General features: G+C 36.5%; 2 protein-coding genes across 7 annotated transcripts in view; one reads left to right on the top strand and one right to left on the bottom strand.

Annotated features, from left to right (window-relative positions):
• mim (missing-in-metastasis) overlaps window positions 1-16,707 on the top strand; it is a 190,178-nt gene extending 173,471 nt beyond the window's left edge. For 2 of the 5 annotated variants that reach the window (XM_086539733.1, XM_086539737.1), the window contains 14 exons: window positions 4,583-4,667; window positions 4,889-4,980; window positions 5,296-5,396; window positions 5,516-5,653; window positions 5,759-5,866; window positions 6,015-6,191; window positions 7,235-7,333; window positions 8,417-8,567; window positions 8,792-8,913; window positions 9,041-9,160; window positions 9,846-10,086; window positions 10,332-10,490; window positions 11,592-11,696; window positions 12,143-16,707. In XM_086539733.1, coding sequence (XP_086395859.1) covers window positions 4,583-4,667; window positions 4,889-4,980; window positions 5,296-5,396; window positions 5,516-5,653; window positions 5,759-5,866; window positions 6,015-6,191; window positions 7,235-7,333; window positions 8,417-8,567; window positions 8,792-8,913; window positions 9,041-9,160; window positions 9,846-10,086; window positions 10,332-10,490; window positions 11,592-11,696; window positions 12,143-13,557 — 3,113 coding nt within the window. In that variant the 3' untranslated portion in view covers window positions 13,558-16,707. The remainder of the gene's footprint in view (window positions 1-4,582; window positions 4,668-4,888; window positions 4,981-5,295; window positions 5,397-5,515; window positions 5,654-5,758; window positions 5,867-6,014; window positions 6,192-7,234; window positions 7,334-8,416; window positions 8,568-8,791; window positions 8,914-9,040; window positions 9,161-9,845; window positions 10,087-10,331; window positions 10,491-11,591; window positions 11,697-12,142) is intronic. The other 3 variants (XM_086539735.1, XM_086539734.1, XM_086539738.1) reach the window with 3 other exon arrangements.
• Window positions 16,708-18,491: 1,784 nt separating this feature from the next.
• Window positions 18,492-22,910, bottom strand: Cby (beta catenin antagonist chibby). 2 transcript variants are annotated; one of them, XM_043033353.2, is made up of 3 exons: window positions 22,605-22,910; window positions 20,570-20,685; window positions 18,492-19,451 (listed from the first exon to the last, which is right to left on the bottom strand). In XM_043033353.2, the coding sequence occupies exons 1-3, from the start codon at window positions 22,789-22,791 to the stop codon at window positions 19,374-19,376; spliced, it is 381 nt and encodes a 126-aa protein (XP_042889287.2). In that variant the 5' UTR covers window positions 22,792-22,910; the 3' UTR covers window positions 18,492-19,373. The 2 variants fall into 2 exon arrangements, with proteins under 2 accessions (XP_042889287.2, XP_042889286.2); XM_043033352.2 differs by having other exon boundaries at window positions 20,570-20,688; window positions 22,605-22,864.
• Window positions 22,911-23,717: the final 807 nt, after the last annotated feature.

A 23,717-nucleotide genomic window follows, 5' to 3' on the forward strand; every position in this document is an offset into this window, starting at 1 on the left:
GGACAGGCGGCGAGGCAGACACCATAGTACAGCTGGCCGGAGTTGGTATGGTCTGTATGTCTGTGGGTAATTAATCCTTGGCAGGAAGCTGGCGCAGGCCCGTCCTTGCCATGCATCACGCTGCGGCCTCCACGTGCGGAATGCCAATGCGAATGTCCTCGACAGTAAGTGTCGGATCAGAGGGCGCAAGGCGGACCATTACTTACATCCCGCAAACTCTCATGAATACTTGATGTCGAACCATCATCGCAGACTGAAACCGAGCGAGCCGAGCTGAGAAAAATCCCACTGCAATGAACGGGACAATGGATACCGTTGTGGTTTCACGGCAGGCACACGCGCCCTGTGTGTCATGTCTGGGAAGTCAAGGTCAAGAGGACCGAAAGCACTTTGCTGATGAGCGTTATTAGTAATTTCCATTTTCCAGTTTTTCATGGCAACTCTCTCTCTCTCTTTCTTTTCGTTTCCTCTCCTCACTTCTCGTCTCCTCTCGTCTCCACTCCACTACTATCGTCTTCTCTTCTCTCCTCTCGTCTCTTCTCTTCTCTTCTCTCCTCTCCTCTTCTCTCCTCTCCTCTCCTCTCCTCTCTTCTATTCAACTTTACTCTAATTTCTCTCCTCTCTCTCCTCTCTTTTCTCTCTCTCCTCTCTTTTCTCTCTCTCCTCTCTTTTCTCTCTCTCCTCTCTCTCTCCTCTCTCCTCTCTCGCTCTCTTTCTCTCGCTCTCTCTCTCTCTCTATCCATCTATCTATTTATCTCTCTCTCTATCTATCTATTTATCTCCCTCCCTCCCTTCCTCTCTCCCTCTCTCCCTGCTTCCCTTTCCCCTCTCTTCCTCCCTCCTCTTTCTCCTCTCTCTCTCTCTCTTCCTCCCTCCTCTTTCTCCTCTCTCTCTCTCTCTCTCTCTCTCTCTCTCTCTCTCTCTCTCTCTCTCTCTCTCTCTCTCTCTCTCTCTCTCTCTCTCTCTCTCTCTCTCTCTCTCTCTCTCTCTCTCTCTCTCTCTTTCTCCTCTTAGTCTAACTGTCGCTATTATTCAGTTTATTTTGAATTCTCGCCTAACATGTTTGCCATTGCGTATCGTTTCGTCTGTTCGTCTATTAGATGCCTTTGTCGTTAGTCAGCCTATCCTTGAACCTGCAGTCAGTTAGTCAGTGTCTCGGCTGATTAGCATACCTAACAGTCGGTGTTGTGAGCTTTGACATACCAAGTAAATGTTTACTAAGTAAATATTTGTAAACACTTTCAATTATTACTGTACGTCTCTCTCTGCGAGAGGCGAAATGGGTTGAAATGATTATGTGATTAGAAAAAAGTTGATGTTATTAAACCAACATTGTGATGTTTGTGCATATGTATAGTTCTTATATTTTTTATTTATGTCAGTAATTATAATATTGACAATATTTTTCCCATGGAATGTAAGAGCCAGCATGGAATGTATATTCAGCAAAAAATAATTTCCCTGTTTCTCTATTATTTGAACTGAGCTCACAACGGACGTGGGTTCGTCGTGTATCCATCATTAGTTCGATCCGAATTCTTGAGTCATTTGATTATAGATTTGGATTACGGCATAAGAGTTGGGGCTACGATAGTTTATATGATTAGCGTAAGAGTGTACGGAACCAGTACCAGCTGTTGACCCATCACTCTACGGACAGCGGACGCGATATTTCACTTAAGAGTTTTCCTCTCTCTCTTTTTCTTTTTCTCTTATAAACATGTATATGTATGTGTGTGTTTCTGTTTATATGCGGGTTTGTATGTGTATGTGTATGTGTACATATATATGTATGTATATGTGTATATGTACATAGGTATTTAGAATTGTATATATGTAAGTATATATGCTAATATACATATGTATGTATATAATTATGTATACATATATATGTATGTATATATGTATATATACATGTATATGTGAGTATATACATAAATACATATATGATTATATATGTATATATTAATTAATAGTGTGTGTATGTGTATGTATATGTATTACAATATAATATATATATATATTTATATATATTATATATGTAATATATATATATATATATATATATATATATAATTGTACATACATAGTATATTTATATTGATGTATATGGATGTACATATATATTATATATATATATATATAATATATATATATATATATATATATATATATATATATATATATATATATATAATGTTCTCCTTTTCTTGCTCCTCCCTTTGCCCTACCGCGCCCTCTTGCTATCTCTCTTTCATTTTTCCACCTTTATCCTTCCCTCTTTATTTATATGATTAATTTCGTTTCGCTTTCTTGCCTTTCATTCTTCACAAGAGTTACTTAAAACAGTACTATTTTCTCTGCATATTTAACACTAGGAAGAAGAGTCGAACAGCGCGGCATAAATCGAGGCGCAGTTCTCACTAACGACGCAGGTGGATCCCAATAATACGATTTGCTGGCGACCGCAGATCCGGGGTGGGGCTCGTAGGCCTACCAGTCGTAGGCTTATTGGGCTGAACCTTAATGGATAATGTTAATGCTGACTTGACCATTATAATGTTTTGCATCTTCCCTTGATTTCCTTCTTCTGTTGAAGGTTTATTAGATTCTTGTTGCATGGATTTTCTTATTGATGCTTTGGAGGGCCTTGTCAGCTACTACTGACAGTTCCGCAAAATGGTACGTAGATTCATTGCTTTTGCCTCCTCGATGCAATGTCTGTGGCAGCCCTCTCAAAAGTTACGCCCATTGTTACCTTCCGATTCCAGCTCGGACGCCCGTGGTTAGGGAGAGAGTGTTTTTGTGTGTGTGGACGGAGGAGTACGAGCGTTTTCCTTTTTTTCGACATTTTTTTGGTGTCTTTTTTCGCGCAGTTTTAAGTGATTCAAATGTATCTAGTTTGTGCATCACGCGGTGTCCCTCCGCAATTAAGAGGGGAGAAAATGTCGAATAACAAATATTGGTGGGAGTTACGTCACTATAAACCAGCTGTTTGGAAAAGTTTGCCAATATCATAGGTAAAAATTGTGGTACATATATCTAAGCCCCTCCTATTCCCTCTTCCCCCTATTTTCTATTTTCCTCTTCCTCCGAGCTGCATGGGTGTATGTGTGTGTGTGTGTGTGTGTTTTGTACCGATCACAGTCTTTCCATCACGCTCTCTCTATACCATGCATTACTTCATCACCACCATCACCATTTCCACTTCATCCGTCTTCCATCATATTTAACTTCTCTTATCCTTTCCCATTTTGTGCTTCCGTCTCTGAGATCCAGATATAACTCATCTATCATACAGATACAAAAACTGATCTTGTGCAAACCCCGGCGACTATTTGTAGTACCAACACTCGAATGCAAACAATGTGCGCAAGCAAACGGCGCTGCTACGAAAAATTGCCGAGTCTGGAGGTTACGAAGTGACGGGGCATTTAAGGGCGGAATCTGATTTGGCTGAGAGGAAGTTGAGATCACATTTTGGAATTTGTAACTGAATTTCTTTAATGCCTACCCCCTCCCCACTCTCTCTCTTTCTTTCTTTCTTTCTTTCTTTCTTTCTCTTTCTTTCTCTCTCTTTCTTTCTCTTTCTCTCTTTCTTTCTCTCTCTCTCTCTCTCTCTCTCTCTCTCTCTCTCTCTCTCTCTCTCTCTCTCTCTCTCAGTATTTGTGCGCGCGCGCGTGTGTGTGTTTGTTTGTTTGTGTGTGTTCGTTTTCTTTCCCCTCCCACTGTCCCTCCCTCACTCTCCCCCACCGCCCCCCTCCCCCTCCCCCTCCCCCTCCCCCACCGTCCCCTTCCCCTCGTCCCCCGTCTCTGTCTCTGCTTCCAGCGCCTCCTCTCCCGCCGCGCCGCCTCACCTCGGACGGCAAAACAAAGCCGGAAGCGCGAGTTCGCTCTCCAAATCGCATTCGAAACTTGAATCTAAAAGGAAATGGCATAAGGCGAGGGAAGCGAATCCAGGATATTAGCAGTAGGGGGCGCGCAGGGGGGAATACAAGGCCTAGCGAGGGAGAAGGGAGGAAAGGCCGGGTATTTAAGGGGTAATTTACTTAAGTAAGTTTGGAACGTGGAAGGAGCGACAGGCTGATAAAGACAGAAGAGGAGACAGTAGATCCAGGGGGGGAGGGGTGACAAGAGATGAAGAAGAGAAAATATATTCAATTTGATAAGAGTATTTTTGAGTGTTCTTGAATATGTTATGGAGGATGAGAAGAAGTGTCAGGGTTAGTCTGATTTTTGGGATGATCTTATGTGGCGAACATGATCTTGTATTATTTTTGTCTGTCCACTATAAGGCTTTTGTCATAAGTGGGGATAACGTTAGACAGACTATATTAGTAACCTGCATCTAGTTTGCCAGTTCTTAATGTGTGGCTTTGTTTATTTGCGTATCCACCCACGTTCGTGCAATACTTTAGGCGCATCTACCAGCGAATGAAGTCCTGTTATATGGGCCGCTGTGACGCCAGGATCGATATCACTAGTGTGAGAAGGTCAGCCACAGTGGGTATGTTAGTGCTCAAATTTATCAAGATTTATTTCTATCTAATATCTACAATGAAATATATTATTTATTCCACAGGAGCAACCAAGGACGTTGGAGCAGCCTTGACCAGGATCTGTCTGCGTCACCGCGCTGTGGAATCTCGTGTCAAGACCCTCACCAAGTATGTAGCTCCTCTTCTCCCCTCTCTTACTTCACGCAAATGCATATCCATAGTACTGAAAACATCAAATAATGTGAAAATTAAAGTTTGTTATTTATCTAGTGCTATAGCAACCAGAGTCGAAGAGTTTAACTAAATGTATTAAAAACAACAGAATTGCTTTGAACCGAGGGCATTATTATATATATATTTCTTCATAACATAATGACTCGTTCTGCCAGCACCTTGATGGAGTACGTGGTGCTTCCCCTGCAAGAGCGCGTGGAAGAGTGGAGGCGCTCACACCACACCCTTGACAAAGACCACACCAAGGGTAAGAATCGGCCTGCTTTTGGGGCAGAATGTCGCTTAAAGGCAAAAATACAATGTGACGAAAATGAAGAACTCGCAACATATTCGCTTAAGATAATTTGAATATTAATGTTTCTCATACAAATCGCGTATCCGTTGAATGTCCACTTTAAATGTCAGCAGATGTAGATCTTGTATATATGACGTCATAGGCCACACTTTTGTTGATTTATTTTATTGTGACCAATTCTCATGTTCATTGTAAGTCTATCACGGACGGCCGATTATTTAAAATACAAAGTTGGATATACCTGTAATTTTGTAATATTTTTTTCAGAGTATAAGAAATCGAGGGCTGAGATCAAGAAAAGGACAGAAAATGCTTCACGACTCCAGAAGAAGGCTAAGAAGGCAGGAAAGAACTCTGAACTGAACAAGGTCAGAGTCGATACGTTGTATTTCCTAGCACTGGATTTAGAATAACCATGCATGTAGCAATGCCATTAATTCATAAGTCATTCACATTCAGATAAGGCCAATTCGACCTAAACCCACAGGTGTTGGAGTCCACTGTACAGGACCTTCGAGCAAGGTACTGTGCTCTGGAAGAGGTGGAGCGGTCAGCTGTGCGCCATGCCCTCACAGAGGAACGGGCGAGGTACTGCGCCTTCGCCAACGCCCTCAGACCTGTCTTGGTAAGTCACATTGTCTTTGTTACCATGTACAAAGATGGTATTCCTTTGCGATGAGTAACTATTATCAAGTCCTTTACCACACTGATATTTCTTTTCTTTCTGTAGGTGGAAGAAGTAGGACTAGTGAGCGAGTTAGGTCACCTGCAAGAGGTCATGACCCAACTTGAGAAGCACTCTGCTGATCCCCATATCTTACCACCCGCGAGTGAACAGGTAAGCTGCCATTGTTTCTTAGAATCATTTGTCAACTTGAAGATCCTAAAAGTGCTTTAGATTTGCAGTATCAAGTCCCGAAAGAAGAAATGGACATGATTAATATCAGCATGATATACTACAGCTCAATAATGCCCTTATTTTGCAGGTTTTGCTCGACATCAAGGGCGGTGACACACAGTGGTCATGGCAAACCCCACCTTCCTCCCCCTCCTCCTTAGGATCCCGCAAGTCCTCCATGTGCTCCATATCCTCAATTAATTCCTCTTCATCCTCTTCCACCCACTCCCCATCCCATCATACAAGGACACGCTCTGTGAGCCAGGTCAGTGGAGCACCTGTGTGGAAGTAGTTTGCAATTGGCATTTGCTGTAGATTTGTACAATTTATATGTTATATTTTGTTGCATAACATACCACAGTTTTTGCCCCCATTTTAAAGCAAAGTATGAAAGGAAGGTGAGATTAATGTACAATTTGGGAAAGATTTACAGTCCAAAGCCTGAGTCTGTCAGATATGTAGTAGGTAAGTACACACATTCGTTAGGGTGCTTCATTGACAATATATTCCAATACTTCATTTTTTCTTTCCTTGATTAGGCAAGATATTCCCATCTCTAGTTTTGCCACGAATTGGTTTATAATTGTAATACATTCAATTTGGGCTTTTGAATCTGGTTTGTCCATCTCTTTTTACTTGTTTTTGCTTATCTTGCCTGAAAGGAATATTTAATCAGTTTAGCCCCAGTTTAGGGAATTTAGAAAGATAATCAGGTTTAGTTTGCAGCAGAGTGTATGTTGCTCTGAAGTGTAGTAACTTCAACCTCATGTAAGTGTGAGTATCAGGTCTGGTGTCCCTTCCTTTCCATCATTGGAAACAAACAACTCTAGGTTTGGCTTTGTGTCTTTCATTTAATTTTATTATTGTTATTTTTTTTCTTGGTAGTCTCCTCTTAAATAGACTGAAATTCAAGCACATTTTGTAGCATTCCTATTCCAGAACTTGTAGAATCTGTCTTTTCAAGAAAGTTGCATATTTGATATATTATTTCTAGTACATTATTATTTGTTTTAAATAGAGTTTGATTTCAAAGTTTATGAGAACACTTCACTGTAGTATTTTCTGACATTTATTTGTTTTATATTTCACATCATATAGACTTATCTTAATTTCTTCCTATTTTGTATACGCAAGTAATTCTATATCACATTATTTTTATTTAACTTAGATTTCATAGGAAAATCTTTTTGCACTATTTTTAAGTTTATTCATTTTTTTTCTGAATCTATCCCTTTTTGTTATATCTTTTTACTATTTCAACTCAGTTCTTTTTTGTGTGGTAGTAGTGTGTTATGTTATTGTCTCTAGGGTACAAGGCTGGTGAGTGTGTCATCGCAGGACTCCGGCTTTACCTCGCAGGATACGCTCTGCCATCCCGCACACCCACACATCTCTGCCAGCCTCCAGGTAGACACTTAGATGTGCTGACTATAGCCTTATTTGAAGGAGGGTAGGATTATATGGCATCTTGGGAAACTGATGAAATCTACATTTGCTCATTTTTCACATAACCTGCAGTCATTGTTATTGCTTTGTAGGCCATATAAATTCAGTAAAATATTATAGGATACTAGCTATTGTTTGCAATAGTTTCCATTGCCCAGTAAAACCTTCATTTAATGATAACTTGTAAAGATCAATAAATTTATCAGTTTTGGTTGTTTCATATAGTAATGAAAAAGAGTCAAGCTTTTTCAAAATTGCAAATAAACAGTCTTATATTTGAAGAATGTGACTGAACCTTATTTTAATATTCATAGCTGGCAAGACTACACAGGGTGAATATTGATTGTTATACAAGCTGTTACAAGTCTTTCCTTGTGCATCTAGAACTTGAAAGTGTTGTCATTGCTATGATGCATTGTGACAGCATGTTTAATGAAATCTCACTATAATTTCCTACTGGCTGCGAGAACTGATAAAAAAAATTGTTTTTCTTTTTTACTGTACACAGCATTTGAGTTATTTTGGAATGGTTATGTTTCTCTTCACAATTTGTATGCCTTTAAGTTTGCAGTAATTGAAACTGATTAGCTTACGTTTTGTTTTTCTTGGCACTCCTTACTTTATTTATTTTTGTTTGTTTGTTTGTTTATTAGAATAAATGACATACAGACATAACTGTTTGCACATTTTCTTAGACTTGGATCTAGATAATGCAAAGCTACCATAGCATTGCTTGACATGTTTGTAGAATACAAGTGTTTTGTTTTTATATGTTGTAAACAATTGTATATATTCAGATAAAACATGCAATTGCCATAGAAAAGTTAGTATAATATGTGCACATCAAGAAGATTTAATGTATCTATTATCCTGATTATATGTATAAGGACTAATGTTCACCATATTTCAAATATTTTATTGTCCAGGCAATTAACGTAATTTTATACCAACATGATTCCCATGTTTCTTTTTATCTAGAGATATTAATATGAATGCCAAAATACTCAATTATCAAGAGAATCTTGACTGAAGATATATTTGCAGGCATCAGGGCTGTCTGAGCAGTCATGTGGTTCTGAAAGCAGCACCCCCTCCCCTGCAACATCCACGGCCACCTGGCCAAACCTGACTGACCCAGCACTGCATCACAAGACCACAACACCATTGGTAGACAGGCCACATACAATTTCATCAGGTGCGACTTCATCTTTTAACAGACGGATTACTAAATTTCAATTGACATTTTAGATACAAAGGAATACTCCTTTTCAGTGGTAGTAATTATTGAAAGAAACATGTTTATATTCTTCTGCCTATCTGCTGTTCCTATCAAATTATGCCTTTGGATAACATCTGTGGTTCAGTTAGATAGATGATTAATTATTGCATTACAAGTATTTGATTATAACTTTTTTTCAGCCTATGAGAAGGGACGGGACAGGCCTCCTCTCACTGTGTACACATTTCAGCCACCAGAAGGTCGAAGTGGGCAAGTGTCCCCACAGATCTGTTCACAGCCATGTAGCCCTGTTTGCCTTGAGGTAAATATGGTGTAATTAGTCTTCTATATATTTATGTATGCAGTACTAGAGAAATGAAAATGCCATCGATATTGTCCTTAAACTATTCATTGAGCAAGCCTTCTTATAACATTCTAATTTCACACAGCTGGAAAGTGGATGTGTAAGTCCCTTGGTTGGTCACACGGCCACTATCTCACGGCGATCTTCTCGCACATCATTGCATCATAATCTTTCTTCCTCCAGCCAGGAGAGCCTTACAGCTACAGTAAGTTTTCAAGCCATTATGCTTTGTGTATTTTTCTTATCCAGTATATGGAAATTCGTTATATGCAGTGGAAAATAATTTCTTACATCATTTTACATATGTGAAAGAAATGTGAGTCAAATTGCTAAGTATTAAGGTTTTGTTCATGGAGATCATTATTTTAAAAAGAATGCATGTTGTACAAATTGATGAGTCTACACTGAGGCCTTGACTTTAGTAACTTAGATAGCCTGTAAAGACCTCACTGCAGTGGAAGTTGCTAATCTGTAGGCAAACCTCTGATGTGTATTAGTGAAATTCTGTGATAAGCTCAGGTAAATGATATTGAAATATGTAGCACTGGCACATGATCAATAATTTTAGCTCGTCCATTGTCATTCTAGGATCATTGTAGTGACTCCAACTGGTCATTAAATCTGAAATCACTATTCAAAAGCATTAAACTTGGGGCATGAATAAACAAGATAAAACCACATCTTTTAGATCTAATAGGTTCATAGGAAAATAAGAACAAATGTCATGCAAAATAACATATTTTACTTGACATTTGTAATGAATCATACTTTAACTGGTAGTGTTGCAAGATTGAATAGTAACTTGTCTATAAAATGAATGATCTGATACACTTATTGCTCCATATTTAACTATAGAGTATTATTCATACTGTATGTTTTGGAAATACTAGGGCAAGCCGAAACCTCCTGTGCCAAATCGCTGCTCATCGCTGGAAAGACCAGCTGTTCCTGAAAAGAAACCTAGCATCCGAACTCAGCAACAACAGCCTGTCACACCAACACAGTCACAACAGAAGCCACAGGTAACACAGCCACAGACTCAGACACAGCTGCAGCAACCAACATCCCAGTATGGAATATCAAAGATGATGCCAATGGTTCCAGACTTCAACAGGGCAGCTCCAGACATGAGTGAGTATTTACGCTATAGATCTTTATTTACACCACATGAAATTTAAATCCTGCAGTTTTCAAATAAGCAATTTTGAACTACTGGTCTATCTTCTATGAATAAACACTGCTTTTACATAGGGATGCACTTGCTTCTATAGTGATTCCTAGATTTTCCTAAACTTACTTTGATGTTTGGGGTTATCTTACTGGCTATAAGTCCATTTGCTTTAAGACTTTTTTTTTAAGAATTCAATTGCTTCCAGTTGTACCTCAGCCTGTGTACAGCAATATGGCTGAGCTGTGTACTGGCAGCAGTGGTAAAGTTTCTGATGAGGTGACAGAAAGTGATGGATTATCTCATGCTTCTCTCGGATCAAGTGGCTATGGGTCTCAACTACAGGATGAAGCAGCAGGTTCAGATGGTGAGGGGGGCAATTAAGTTGTTTCTTTGCATGTGCCAAGTTTCTGCATGGAATTATTGCTGTGTTTTTGTTCTAATTGTTTCTGCATTTGTGTTCTCTGTGTTGTTTTCATGTATGCAATAACAATATTTAATGTTTTATTCATCCAAGTTTAGATTCCTTTTTGCAATTCACTACCTAACTTGCAGTTTAACTTAAAGAAGAATTTGTTGATTAATGAGTTATTGAATAAAGCAGTTTTGATATTTCATATTCTATTAACTCAAGTAGAGAGCTTTTTTAACACACAAAACAGTTTTGCACATTCATTTTTTCTTTTCCAAACACATCTGCTGCACAATGTAAAAATGACTTAATTTTTTATTTTGAGTGGATCTATAACTTTTTCCTGTTTTGTTAAATTTGAAGTGTGGATTGAAATTATTTCTCATTTTTAAATGTATTCAATCAAAATATATATATTACTTTGTAACTTCATACTTAAGATTATTAAGAACGTAATTCAACATAATCTCTCTGTGGCATGTGATATATATGGATGTTTCAGACATTATTATATCAGAAAAGTTTAGTGTATTTGTTTATTCCCAAGAAAACTTACAGATACACAAACACACACACACACATAATTACACTGCCATGCATGCAAACATTCACCTTCATATTAAGATATAAATGAAAAGATAAATAATAATATATATTTCATTTATATTTACACTTACATACTCTAGAGTACTAGATTTATTTGTATAGTTTCAATAGGCACACTGAAGAGGTTTTTGAGTGAATGTCTAAAAATCTAGTGCAAATGGTCCATTATCCAGATTTCTACAATAGATATGTTGCTGTCATCAGTTGATAGATTATCATTAATGTTGCTATTAAGTGCATAAAGCATGTGATGTCCTTCATGAGTAAGCAGACTTACAACCTATTAATAATCAAGATATTGTATTGTTCTTTGCCGTTGGTGTCTGCATGTACTCCCTGTGCATATTGACAGCTGTAGCTTAAAATCTAAATCAAATTTCATGTACCCTTTTTGCATTTTAGAAGTGTTTTGACTTTTGCTTTTACAATTTCAAATATTCCTGGTTGTAGAGTATGATGCAAGCAAGTACTGCACACTTCGTCGGTACTCTGACCAGCCTCAGCTCCATTATCAGCCAGGGAGGGTTGTCCTTCGCAGGCACCTCTCCCAGTCAGGTAGTCAACCATACCAGTTCTTGTTTATAGTATTTTTATATGTCAACCAATGCCCTTTTTTAATTAGTTAGCATATCCTACATAGCTGAGTATTGTATATTTAAAAGAACTGATGAGCATACTGTCTTTAAAAGAACAGGACAGTTAAACTTCCTAAATATATATTTTTCATGTTTTACATTTGCAAAGATAGTCTTTGATAAGTATTTAAATGTGAAATTAGTTCATGGAAATAAAGTACATTATACTTGAAATTTATTTCTACTTTTTTTGAAGATCATTGGTATAACAGTTATGATGGTCTGATAGAAAAGAATCTTAACATAGGTTTTTTTGTGAGGAAGCTAGGGTAAAGTTTCTTTATAAAAGCTTCAAATGGAAAGTCACTTTACATCATTCTCACTTATTATTGTCAGGAAAATGTTGAATTTTCTTCCTACTTTCAGGCACAGGTTCACCACGTACAGGAACTTTACGCAGGTCGGGCTCTCATGGTCAGAAGCCTCCTCCTCCTGTACGCCGAACGCCATCCATATCTACCATCAGTACATCGACACCACTGGTTAATTCCTTAACAAGCTTAAACACATCATCCTCAAGCACAAGTCTAAACAACTCGCCTGTACATTTAACTTCATCAGCAAGTAATCTGAGTAACTGCAGTAGTGTAAATGGTAGTATTGGCAATGGTGGGAGTGCAAGCCCCAGTCAGAGCAGCAGTAATGGAAGTCCATTACAGCGTACGGATAGTGAGTCAAGTACCCCAGTAGGCTCTTTGGAAAATCTTCCTCCTCCTCCAGCTTTCTTACTGGAAGATGCTGTTGAAGAGGCCAATTCTGCCCCTGATCCTGATCTTACAACACCAGAGGGTATAAGATACATATGTGATCCATTTGGACCCCCAGCACCCATTCAAGACAAGTGTTTACAACAGCGTGCAATGACAGTTAGTGACACAGTAAAAAATTTACAGGAAAGCCAACATCAGCCTCCATCACCTGTAACCCACCGTCGCTCTCAGTCTCTCCGTTGTAATCAACCTGCATACAAGGCTGTTCATCTTTTAGAAGAACGAAGAGTTTCCTTAGAAGATGCAAGAGCATCACTTATGACTACACTCAATGCTAAACTTGCTGCACAAATCAGTGGTCAGCAAGTCCTTCCTAATAAGCAAACACAGAAGCAACCGACACGAGAGGGCAGTCAGTCTCCCAGAATGAGTCGATCTCGCCTGGGATCAGTTCAGGAGGGTATGACAATGGAAAGCCCTTATCATTCACCAACACACCGCCAAGCAAGTAGCAGACAAGATCAGATTTATACATTTAAACAACAACAAATGCAGCAGCAGCCAGTATATCAGCATTCAACATTCAGCCAGCCAAATTTGCATTACATGCAACAAGCTTCATCACAGCAAGCATACGCTTATGATGATAGTCAGAGTAATGTGTGTCAACCAGCACCAGTCATCAACAAAGATCCTAATCAACAAGCATTCCTTCAAACACTCAATGAAAAATTGTCTCTGAGGTCACCAGGCATAGAAGGGAACATATCTCCAGGGTCTCCCCGTCTCCGTCCCAGAAAGGCTCATGCAGGTGTAGCTCCTCTACCTAACCCCAAACCTCAGCCTAATGGAACTGCTGCTGGAGTTCAGCTGCAACGATCAGGTTCAGGTGCTGGTGAAAAGGCATCTAGAGTGCGTCAGTGGATTGCAAGCAAAACTTCAAGCAGTGAAAAAAAGACTAGTGCTGAGATAGCTGCACTTCGTGAATCACTGCATGATCAGATCAAACGAGGAAAATCATTAAAGCGTGTCAAACATGTTGCTGATCGTTCAGCACCACAAGTTTCTTGACTTAACGTGGCGTTTCTTGTTAAAAAGTTTGAAATGTTAGAATGTCGCAGAAGAAAAGAAAATCTTGACTGTGTACGAGTGTTGCCAAAGAAGCTTGAAGTTATTATGCCTGATACACAAATTTAGGTGCAAGTTCTTACTTTTTGCTTAAACTTTTAATATAATATATAATGTTCAGAAGATCTTAAAAAGAATGGCATAACTTCATATGGCATACATAAAAAGTGAAGTTCATTACTGATAATTAATATAGCTAGGAATATGTTGTCAACTGGAATAAATGTTGTAAAAGGAGTATTTCACATATAATCAAACACATGTAAAGTCTGCTTATGGAAATGTTTTTCAAAATCTTGGTGTCATAGACTAAAAGGGTAAAACTGTGTTTAGTAACCCCAATGGCGTGTTGTATTATATACTCAAATGAATAATAAGTTTTACTTAAAGAGTTGGTACAAAATTTCTGTACCATGAACTTGAGAGCACATAATTTATTTTCTTCTTAACTGTGCAGCAAAGTTTATTTCTTTTGCTATTTGAAGGCCCAAGTTTTGTTGTGTTCATGTATGCATAAGTATATGCATCCATGAATGTGTGAATGTATGTGTATGTGCGTGCATGCTTGCTTGCTTGCATGCATTTGAGAGAGAGACAGATACAGAGACAGTCAGTCAGAGAGAGAGACAGTGAGTAGAGCAGTTACATGCAGCTGTCTTTGTGCCTGTATGTGTGCTTGTGCTTGTGCATATGTGTATGTCTATGTGCAGATGCATGTACATGTGTGTGTGTGTATAAAGAAAAGTAAACTATTTGATTAAGGAATTCAGAGACATTCTACTACTTGTGTAAATGTCATTATTGCTAGTTAATGAGCATATAGATATGGCTACAGTAAAATAACCATTTATGTTCACACCATATTACACAGTCACAGAGACATATGCTAAATAGCATATATACTGGATGGTTTAGTTTGGTAATGGTATTTGGATGTCTATGCAACTGTAAAGAGGGAGATTTTACTAGTTAGAAGGATGCATTTTGATACTACACTGACTATTTTTCTCTGGGAATTTAAGGATATTTGAGAACATGGTATTTTTTATGCAACGGAAATCATTAATATGTTGTTTTTAATCATAACAATAATAATAATAATAATGATAATAACAATAGTAATAGTAACCAATACACCATAGAACTAAGCTTGCTTCATTGTATATTATATTAGCTCCTAAAGTCATACTCCTTAATAGTACTAATCATATTTCCTTAATATCTTAAAAATGATTGCATTATATTTTCTGTTTAAATACTTGAGCCACTTTGTGAAATAGTGCACATTAATGTTGAAGCTGTGAACCAGACACACACACTTACCAAACCTTAGGATATGATCTTGTCCACGTTGGAACATGGTTGATCATACCTTCACACTGAGGAAAATGAAACATTCAGTGAAATAGATACTTTTAACTTTTCTTAAAACTAGGAAATGAGTTGTATCAGAGATGGTACTGCCTCATTTTCGTTACCTAAACCAATATCCATATTTATTCTAATGTAGGCAACACCTTGTGGTTATCAGTTTAAAATTACAAACAATATTGTTGAAAATCAACATTTTCAACATTTACAAGCTATGGTAGTTTCTGAAAGAAATGTAAGTCTACTATATTCTCTTTATTTTGTTCTTAGAAATTTCCCCTTATATTACCGATTTTGTTATAGATTTTGGCTGAAAGTTTTTTTGTTCATTATCATTAATTCTAAGTGAAATTGTTTATCATTTTCTTGCCATTCATTTTCATGGTACAGATTAATGGAATGTAATTAAGAGTAAAGATATGTAGATACTGAACTGTAACAACTCCAACTCTAGTCATGTATGCAGTCTGAAGAAGTTTAAAGAAGTCCTAAAATTTAAATGTTAGGTAATGTGCATGAGAGTTTCCATTGTATTTTCTTGTATATATCAGAGGACATATCATATTACGTAGCTACAGATGAAAAATATATGTATTGTATTTACATAAATGTAACTTTAAAATTAGCATTAATAATAACCTTTGCAGTGATTTCTTATATCTTATGTGGGCCATTATTAAAAAAAAGAAACCTAAGTGGAAAGAAAATCCTGTTGCATGGATAGCAAATTAAATTGTTTCAACTCTCGGACATCACTTATTTCTCCACTGCTCCATAGTGATTACTATGGCATTAAGTTTGTTTGGAGGCACAAATTTTTTCTTTTGCAGATGAGAAGTAAGTTACTTCAACTTGTGATCCTTTGAAAATAAAGATTTCAAAGAACATGATAGTGAAGTGATTGATGATTTCCACAGAGTTTCCTGAATGGAAGATGTGCCTTCCTCATAAGCACACTCAAAAGGATGATTTTCTTTGTAACAGAGAATAATATCTTTTTGAAGTTTCATTCGTATCTCACAACGTGGCAGTCTCAAACTATCACTATCATAGCAAATGTCAGGTGTGTTAGTGCCTTTCCTTTTTCAGTGTTCATTGCGTCCATAAAAATCAAATGCTCTTTATCCAGTGTTTCATATGGAGGAGAGTTTTGATAATGAAAAATGAAGTTTATAACTGGCTCATCAAATGGCTCACTAGGGTGAATGTATGCATGTGTGTGGCCATGGAAAGTTCTGCCACATCAGATAAATACTGATATAGACAACCATGTCAGTAACCCTTTGATACCAGTTTTGTAATACTTACATGATATCCATCAATACAGAATTGTTGCTAAGCTACAGCCAGTCAGTTCACATTTGCTTCTAGATTGTACTTTGTCAGCTAATATAACGTAGATGGATACAGGGATAAATAATACTGTTTTTTGTTATAAAAAAGGTCTTGATACCAAGAACTAAAAAAAATATATATCATCTGCCAGGTGGCTCATTGCTGATATCATATGACTAGATTGTAGGCCCAAATACAAGTCCATTGCCCACCTGAGGTTCTCATTTCATACTTATCTATATGAATGTACATACTACTTTCTTCATTAATAGGATTAACTTTTCTTTTGTATGACAATAATTAGTTTTTGATGGAAGAATTTTCTGCAATGTGTTTGTGTATAAATATGTCATAGGATATAAACTAAAATAAAATAATGACAAAACCTGCACTGTATTTCTGTATATGAAATCCTTTTATGTCAACACATTCTTGAGACAGACAAAGCAACATCAAATAAAAACTCAAAGCTTTTCCTCTTCTAACATTGCTTGTAGAATTATAAACCTTTTGTATTGTGTGTGGTAACTGTAACAACATTATATCTGTTAAATTACCTGCAACTAAATATTTTCAGTTTTGCACATTATCAGCTTACTAGTATATAGTGCTTTCATAATATATCATGAAAAATCATCAAATTGAATCACATTTGCCTAATGCTGCTCCCGTCGGCAAGATAACAAGTGGGCGCAACATCAAAGAGCAAAATCTTTCCTGATGCAAGGCTGTGCTGCGCCTCTCAGAGTGCTTTTCACCCACCCTATTCAATGAACCTATTGTATTTGTTTACATTATTTTCACAAATCAAGAAAATTGTGTCTATACAAATGGAACTCCTATGATACATAACAATGTAAAACATGTTTAGAGGGAGAGATCATGACATGATAGGATATCACCCATGACAAGATATCCCGCCATCTAGTGTGAGCGGGTTAACCTATTGGCGTTAGATGACGTGATATCACATCATGGGAATATTTCACTCACACCAGATGATGTCCTATTGCATCATGATCTCTCCCTCAAAACACATGTTTTATATCGTTACAGATGCAGATACTCATAAGAATTCCATTTGTATAGACACATTTTCCTTGACTTATGAAAATAATGTAAATACAAAATCATCCTAACGCAAATGAGTTAAATGAAATCTCCCTTATTTGGAGAATGTTTTAAATAAAATTTAATCTTAGAAAACACATTTTCTTTTAGTTGCATACAATGTATTATTAACCAAGATAAGATTTAGAAGTTTACAAGGCAAATGAAAATAAAAGGCTTGCATGAATACAGTTCTGTATAATCCATAAAAATAATTATAAATAAACATCTTATATATGGCTTCCTTCTTTGTTACATGATGTAGGAATTGTTGCCATGTTACAGCAGTAATATAATTGGCTAAAGACCAGTAGAGTAAGCAAAGTGTATCTGCACCTTGCTACAGTCTAAGGAAAAGAGCATCCATTAAGGGTAACTGCCTCTACCAGCTTTTATAGGAAGTTCATGACAAAAATATGATTAAAGAAATTGCATAGAAATAGTCTCAATGAGTCTTGAAAGATAATACATGCTTGTCTCTAATCAATATATATAGTTAAGCCATTCGCGATGTGTGAAGTGATATCACATCAAGGGAATATTTTGCTCCCACTGGATGATGTCCTGTCACGTCATGATCTCTACCTCTGAATACACATTTTACACTGTATGTATGTATATACTCATTGCAGTTGCATTTGTATATACTCATTGCAGTTGCATTTGTATATACTCATTGCAGTTGCATTTGTATATACTCACTGCAGTTGCATTTATACATACTCATTGCAGTTGCATTTGTACATACTCATTGCAGTTGCATTTGTATATACTCATTGCAGTTGTATTTGTATATACACATTTTTCTTGACTTATGAATATTATGTAAACAAATGCAAAAACTTATCACCCCACTGAATAGGGTGGGTGAAAAGTGCTCTGAGAGGCACCGGACACCATTGTGCTGGGAGAGATCTCGCACTTGGAGGATGCCTGTGCTTGTTATCTTCCCAGTGGAAGCGGCATTAGGCAAATGCATGCCTTAGTGCGAATGGGTTAACAAGTCATATTTATCAAAAATGGGCACACAAACTTACAAAGGATACAAATAATGTCTTGAATAAAAAAATTGGATTTATTAGAAAATATATGTAGGTGCCAGTAATTCCTTGCGCACATGCACATGCACAAGTACATGCACACGCACACACACATGCAAACACACACGCACACTCACACACAAACACTCACAAATTCACACATACACACACTCATACATTCAGACACACACTCACACTCACACATACATGCATATTTGTATAATACACAAAAATAAGTGCATAAACATTTAGCAAAATATCCATTAAAGGTCATGAACATATGCAATTTTTAGCTGTCAATGTAATTCCTATCTATACAGGTTACTGAACACTATACCAACAGTCCCATCCTAGTTTTGCATGAATAAATTTGAAATTTTATAGCTGCACTATTCTTAGGTTTGGATTTTGTAGTGTCTTTTTGGTTAAAGGGGTCTTTTATTTTATAAAATAGATTATGCAATAGTAAACCTTGAGAACACATGTAGGGTCTACTGAACACAAAAAAATGATATAACATACAATACAGCCATAACAGTTCTGATACATACAAAAGTATAATCCTTTGTACTCAAATTCTGAAACATTCCTGAAATAGTCATTCATAAATGAAGACCAGATCAACACATGCAGCATATGTATGCAGCATATACAGAGAGAATCTGTATTAATAATGAGATAAAAAATAGGCTATCTGATGAAAATGGCATGTCTATAGATGTCGTGCACCAATCTTCTGATTATGCCACTGGAAAATACAATATGTGATCGGGGATGAACTATGATAATTACGTACCAGATAATTATTTCACTATTACACGAAAGACTTTAACCAACTTCCTAAAAACATTACAAATAGAGCAGTTCCATCAACATCATTGTAAACTTCTAGGTCTTCAAAAGTCATCCATCCTTTGATCTTGACTTGAGACGGTTAATTTCTTTTTCTTTAATTAAAGTGTCAGCTGACTTTTCAGTTAACTGAAAACAAAAAGATGCAAAATAATTTTAATATTACAACAAAATAATTTTAATATTACAACAAAATAATTTTTCTGAAAAAAGGGTGACATGATAAATAAATTTAAATTCAAAGATGAAAATGAGAATACAAAATTATCAGGGGAAAGGTTAAAAGAAGTTGGTGTGCTATGCAGCACATTAAATTTCAGAATGAAAAAGGTGAAGTGATATCACAAAAATAAGAGCTATGGCAAATAATGGTACCTTCAGAGTACCATTTAAAATTGACATTGAAATTGATTTCCTTTATTTTGCCTGACAGTTTCCTACATGCCCCAAACTTGATCCCCCCATAAATCAAACTAAAATTCCTTTTTCAAAATAGAAACATTTCCTACGTAACATAAAAGTAATGATTTTGATTAGCATTTCTTTTTCTCTCTTAAATTTACAAAATATGCCTGCAAGGTTCCTACATGACCAAATAAATATCCTAAAATTTTCAGACTAAAAAGTTTCCATTTCAATGCCACTGGAAGCTGTTACTATATGAAAATTCTACTCTGACAGTCTCCATTCAGTAAATGAAACTATAAGGGGTTTCTACAATGTCATATAAATGTCCTAAAATATTGTTTTCCTATTTTATGACTATTTTCAATTTCTAGGACACTTGAGAGTGTTCAAAAGAGAAGTTAATACCTTGAATGCAATATAGTGATGTACAAGTTTAAATGCATTTATTTTTTTCAAATTTCCAGAAAGTTTCTGTGACTAATGGTATATGTCCTTACTAAGTTTCTTTGTAATATCTTTTTTACTGAATTTAAATTAAAGGTAAAGTAAAAAAGGAGGTATATCTTTGTTTTTTGTGATTTGAAATTTTGATGTCATATATAGCTCTATTTACTATGATAAAGGAATTTTTGCCTAGTCAAGAAAAAGTAAAAGCTTACAGATATGCCATTTTTAATATTTTTTAATTTCAAAATTCACATAAAGAGTATGTTTTACCATCTTTTCCATAGAGTGATCTATGACAATATCTATGAGAAATGCTAAATAACTAAGAACAACTAATTGCAAGCATTATCATGTACCAGTCTAGAGATTAATACATTACTTTGAATATTTACCATGTCAAGAAGAAGTTCCACCTTTAGCTTAAGTAAGTTGTTTTCTTCTAATAGCACTTGGTTCTGCTGACGAAGTCGGGCTACTTCTCGATTACTGACACGGCCTTTTGAACTTCCTTCTGAAATATAAAAAGAATTTAACACCAATAATCTGTTTTATCTCTGTCTGTAATGCCATTTACAACATTAATAATCTACTGTATCTTGACAATACTGCCCTTTCCTCTCTTTCTCTCTCTCTGCATATATGAATGCTCTGATTTCTGCAAGGGATCAACTTTTAACAAATAGAGAATAGTAGCAAACACCATACACAACTTGTTTTATAAGTACACATATAGCTCTGTTAAAGCTGAGTGATAAATTACATCACCAAAAATTAATAGCAATACAAGAAACAATCATAACAGACTGTAATAAAATTTATGGGAATGTGGTCTTTCTCACTTTCTCAAATTAACAAAATTCTAACCCTCGGCATAGGATGGCACTGCAAACTATAATTTTTTTTTTTTTTTTATATCAATGTCAAATTCTTTTGCTAGAGGATATTAAAAAAATACTCTGAGGTGTTTTGCCATTAAAGAACAGTAAGTTTCATATTGATATATTGGTGCAACTTACTGTTAGTATTATTCATGTAATCATCAAAAAAGGTTATATCCAAGAAGAATAGACTCTATAGTATCTCTTCATGCAAGTGTATCAATTTCAGCAACTGTAAACAAAATAATATATACTTGACTTACTGCAAGGTATTTACCAATCAGGCAAATTGAAAGTAATCATTACAATTGTTCTGCTCTTGCAGTACATTGGTCTCTATGCTGTAGTAAAGGCCATCACACATATATATTCAGTTTATAGAAAATTACAAATTCTCTGACAGGAAATCAGCCAACAGTAAAATTTTCAAAAATTCTACATGTACAGTAACTTGATTCTGGGGCATCTAAAGACATCACAAGGAAACAATGCAACAGACAAATTTCAACCTTTCTTTAACTAGCATTCTGGCAAAGTCCAACAAACATTCACTATGCTTTTTGTAGCAAAGTTTGCAGGGTATAATTGGATAAAGACACAACCAAATGTAGCGAAAAACTAACCTTATGGCATGACGTACTTTTAATTATGACGTAACACCATAAAACTCTTTTCTTCCAGAAACGTAAAATAAGCAAGGTATATTATTTAGAAATTAATTAAAAAATGAGTAAAGGGAGATGTTTCCACTGCACTGACAAACTGAAAACTGATAAATATCGACTCTGCACATGCGTCGACCTCGCCTGCAGAAATGCAAAAACAATGCTAATAGGCACGTAACAATAATAGCACCAAAAAGGAAACAACTGATCTAACTGACAAATATATTGACCAATCACAGACATTTGAATGGTGAGTATGGTTCCTCAATTACATTTCAAAATCAGTATAGAGATGGCTAATGAGTGCACAGGTTGTAGGTGTGGGGCTTTATAAAGTTATTTCATAAAGATGATGACCTGTGACCGGCCACTTACATGCCTCCAATTAAGGTAAACAATGTGCATATTCGGATGAAAAATGTACCTGCCCCACAGTGGCCAGAAAAGGGGGGACGAAGCCCCCCTTTGGCTAGGGCAAAACAAAAAAAAAGTAGGTTAGGTCAGGTCAGGTCCATTGTTTAGGTTTCGTTGCATACGAATATGGCGAAAACTGTGTTCGTGGCAGATACGTATCTACCCCAAAGTGGCTTGAAAATGGGAGGTTGAAAGTCAGAAACGAAAGGTTTCCGGAGTAAATGAATATCGTAACTGTACAAAACACTACAAAAACTACTCGAAAAATATCATGTACCCAGAAGGTTGTTTGCGTCTTTATCCAAATGTACCTTTTGCGGAAGCCACAGCAATTGCTTGATGTAATTCTTAAATACAGATGTAGAAAAGAAAATGATTACCTGAACCAGACTTTCTCCTTTATTGAGAAATACAGACTGTATAACTCATAACCACTGTGCATAATAACCTTCAAGAAATGGATTCCATACCTGACACCCATTCTCCATCCTCAAACGTAGCGTTCTGACCACCAATATTTAGTTTTATCTTATTGAATTCTTGCGAGAGATCTTGCCCAGTCTTATCTGTCTCTCTTCGTAGGCTGGACAGAGACACAGATCGCCTGGGAGGTGATTTCCCAGGAGAAAAACTCGTCCCGAACAAGTTGAGCGGCATCTTTGTTTTGGTTGGAATTGTTTGCGTTCGTGTAACTTCGAAGACTGGATTCTGGATACGAGAAGCAGGCTGCGAGAGCACGATCCGGTCTTCTATGAACCTAGAGAAAAGTTCAAGATCTAAAATATTCTCATTTACAACACGACCGATATGAACCTGATCCAACTTAAAAGTGCTAAGTAGCTTTTTTTCTTTCTTTCTTTTTAGATATGTCCGCATGCCACTGAAAGCCACAATATTTCACACCTGATCATTTCGTTGTTTGATTAGTTTTATTAAGCTCGTCATTTATTGTAAATAATTTCCTTTTTACGATCTTATGTATAATATAATCGTTATGTCTAATACAATGGCCATTGCCCATGTCTTTTTCATTCAATTTACAATTTATCACAACAGGCAATAAAAGAAAAATACTCAATCCTAGTCGAAACGAGAAAATGATAATGCTTAAAGTAAGTCCTCAGTAAAACAATGTACAAAATAGCTAAGAAATCTGGTTGATGGCCTCATGCCCCTTTATCATATTTGTGTAGCCCAAAGCTTACATTCATTATCTCCAGCTCATAATACTTTTTCATCTGAATAAAATAGGTTGTATTATACAATGTTTTTTTCATGGGAAAGTGTTCATTTTGGCTGACCGATCAACCTTGTTACAGGAGGATCTCCCAGTATGAAATGGTGCCCAGTACAACGACTACTGAATATCCTGTTCTAGAACTCTAGAAATTTGATGCAGACGTTTCTAGATACCTGGTTTTCTGGAATCATTACAGTCTATACAGTGCATCTTTGGGGGACGCCGCTTTCACATCCCTTTTTTATGACATGGTATGTGTTTACCCAATCATAAATTCGCTCACTTTCCGAAAGCTAGAGACAGCAAGGGTAGAAAGACCGAAAGAGTGGTACGGATGTTCTTA

The sequence above is a fragment of the Penaeus japonicus genome, unplaced genomic scaffold (genome assembly GCF_977035675.1).
Source record: "Penaeus japonicus unplaced genomic scaffold, GWHDUDI00000001_assembly GWHDUDI00000009, whole genome shotgun sequence".
NCBI classification, from domain to species: domain Eukaryota; kingdom Metazoa; phylum Arthropoda; class Malacostraca; order Decapoda; family Penaeidae; genus Penaeus; species Penaeus japonicus.

Excerpts from the sequence above, each read along its gene's own strand:
- Cby (XM_043033352.2), bottom strand. The coding sequence starts at position 22,791 with ATGCCGCTCAACTTGTTCGGGACGAGTTTTTCTCCTGGGAAATCACCT. Across the intron at positions 20,689-22,604 it reads GGATGGAGAATGGGTGTCAG|AAGGAAGTTCAAAAGGCCGT; the intron begins GTATGGAATCCA and ends TTTATATTTCAG. Across the intron at positions 19,452-20,569 it reads TGGAACTTCTTCTTGACATG|TTAACTGAAAAGTCAGCTGA; the intron begins GTAAATATTCAA and ends TTTTGTTTTCAG.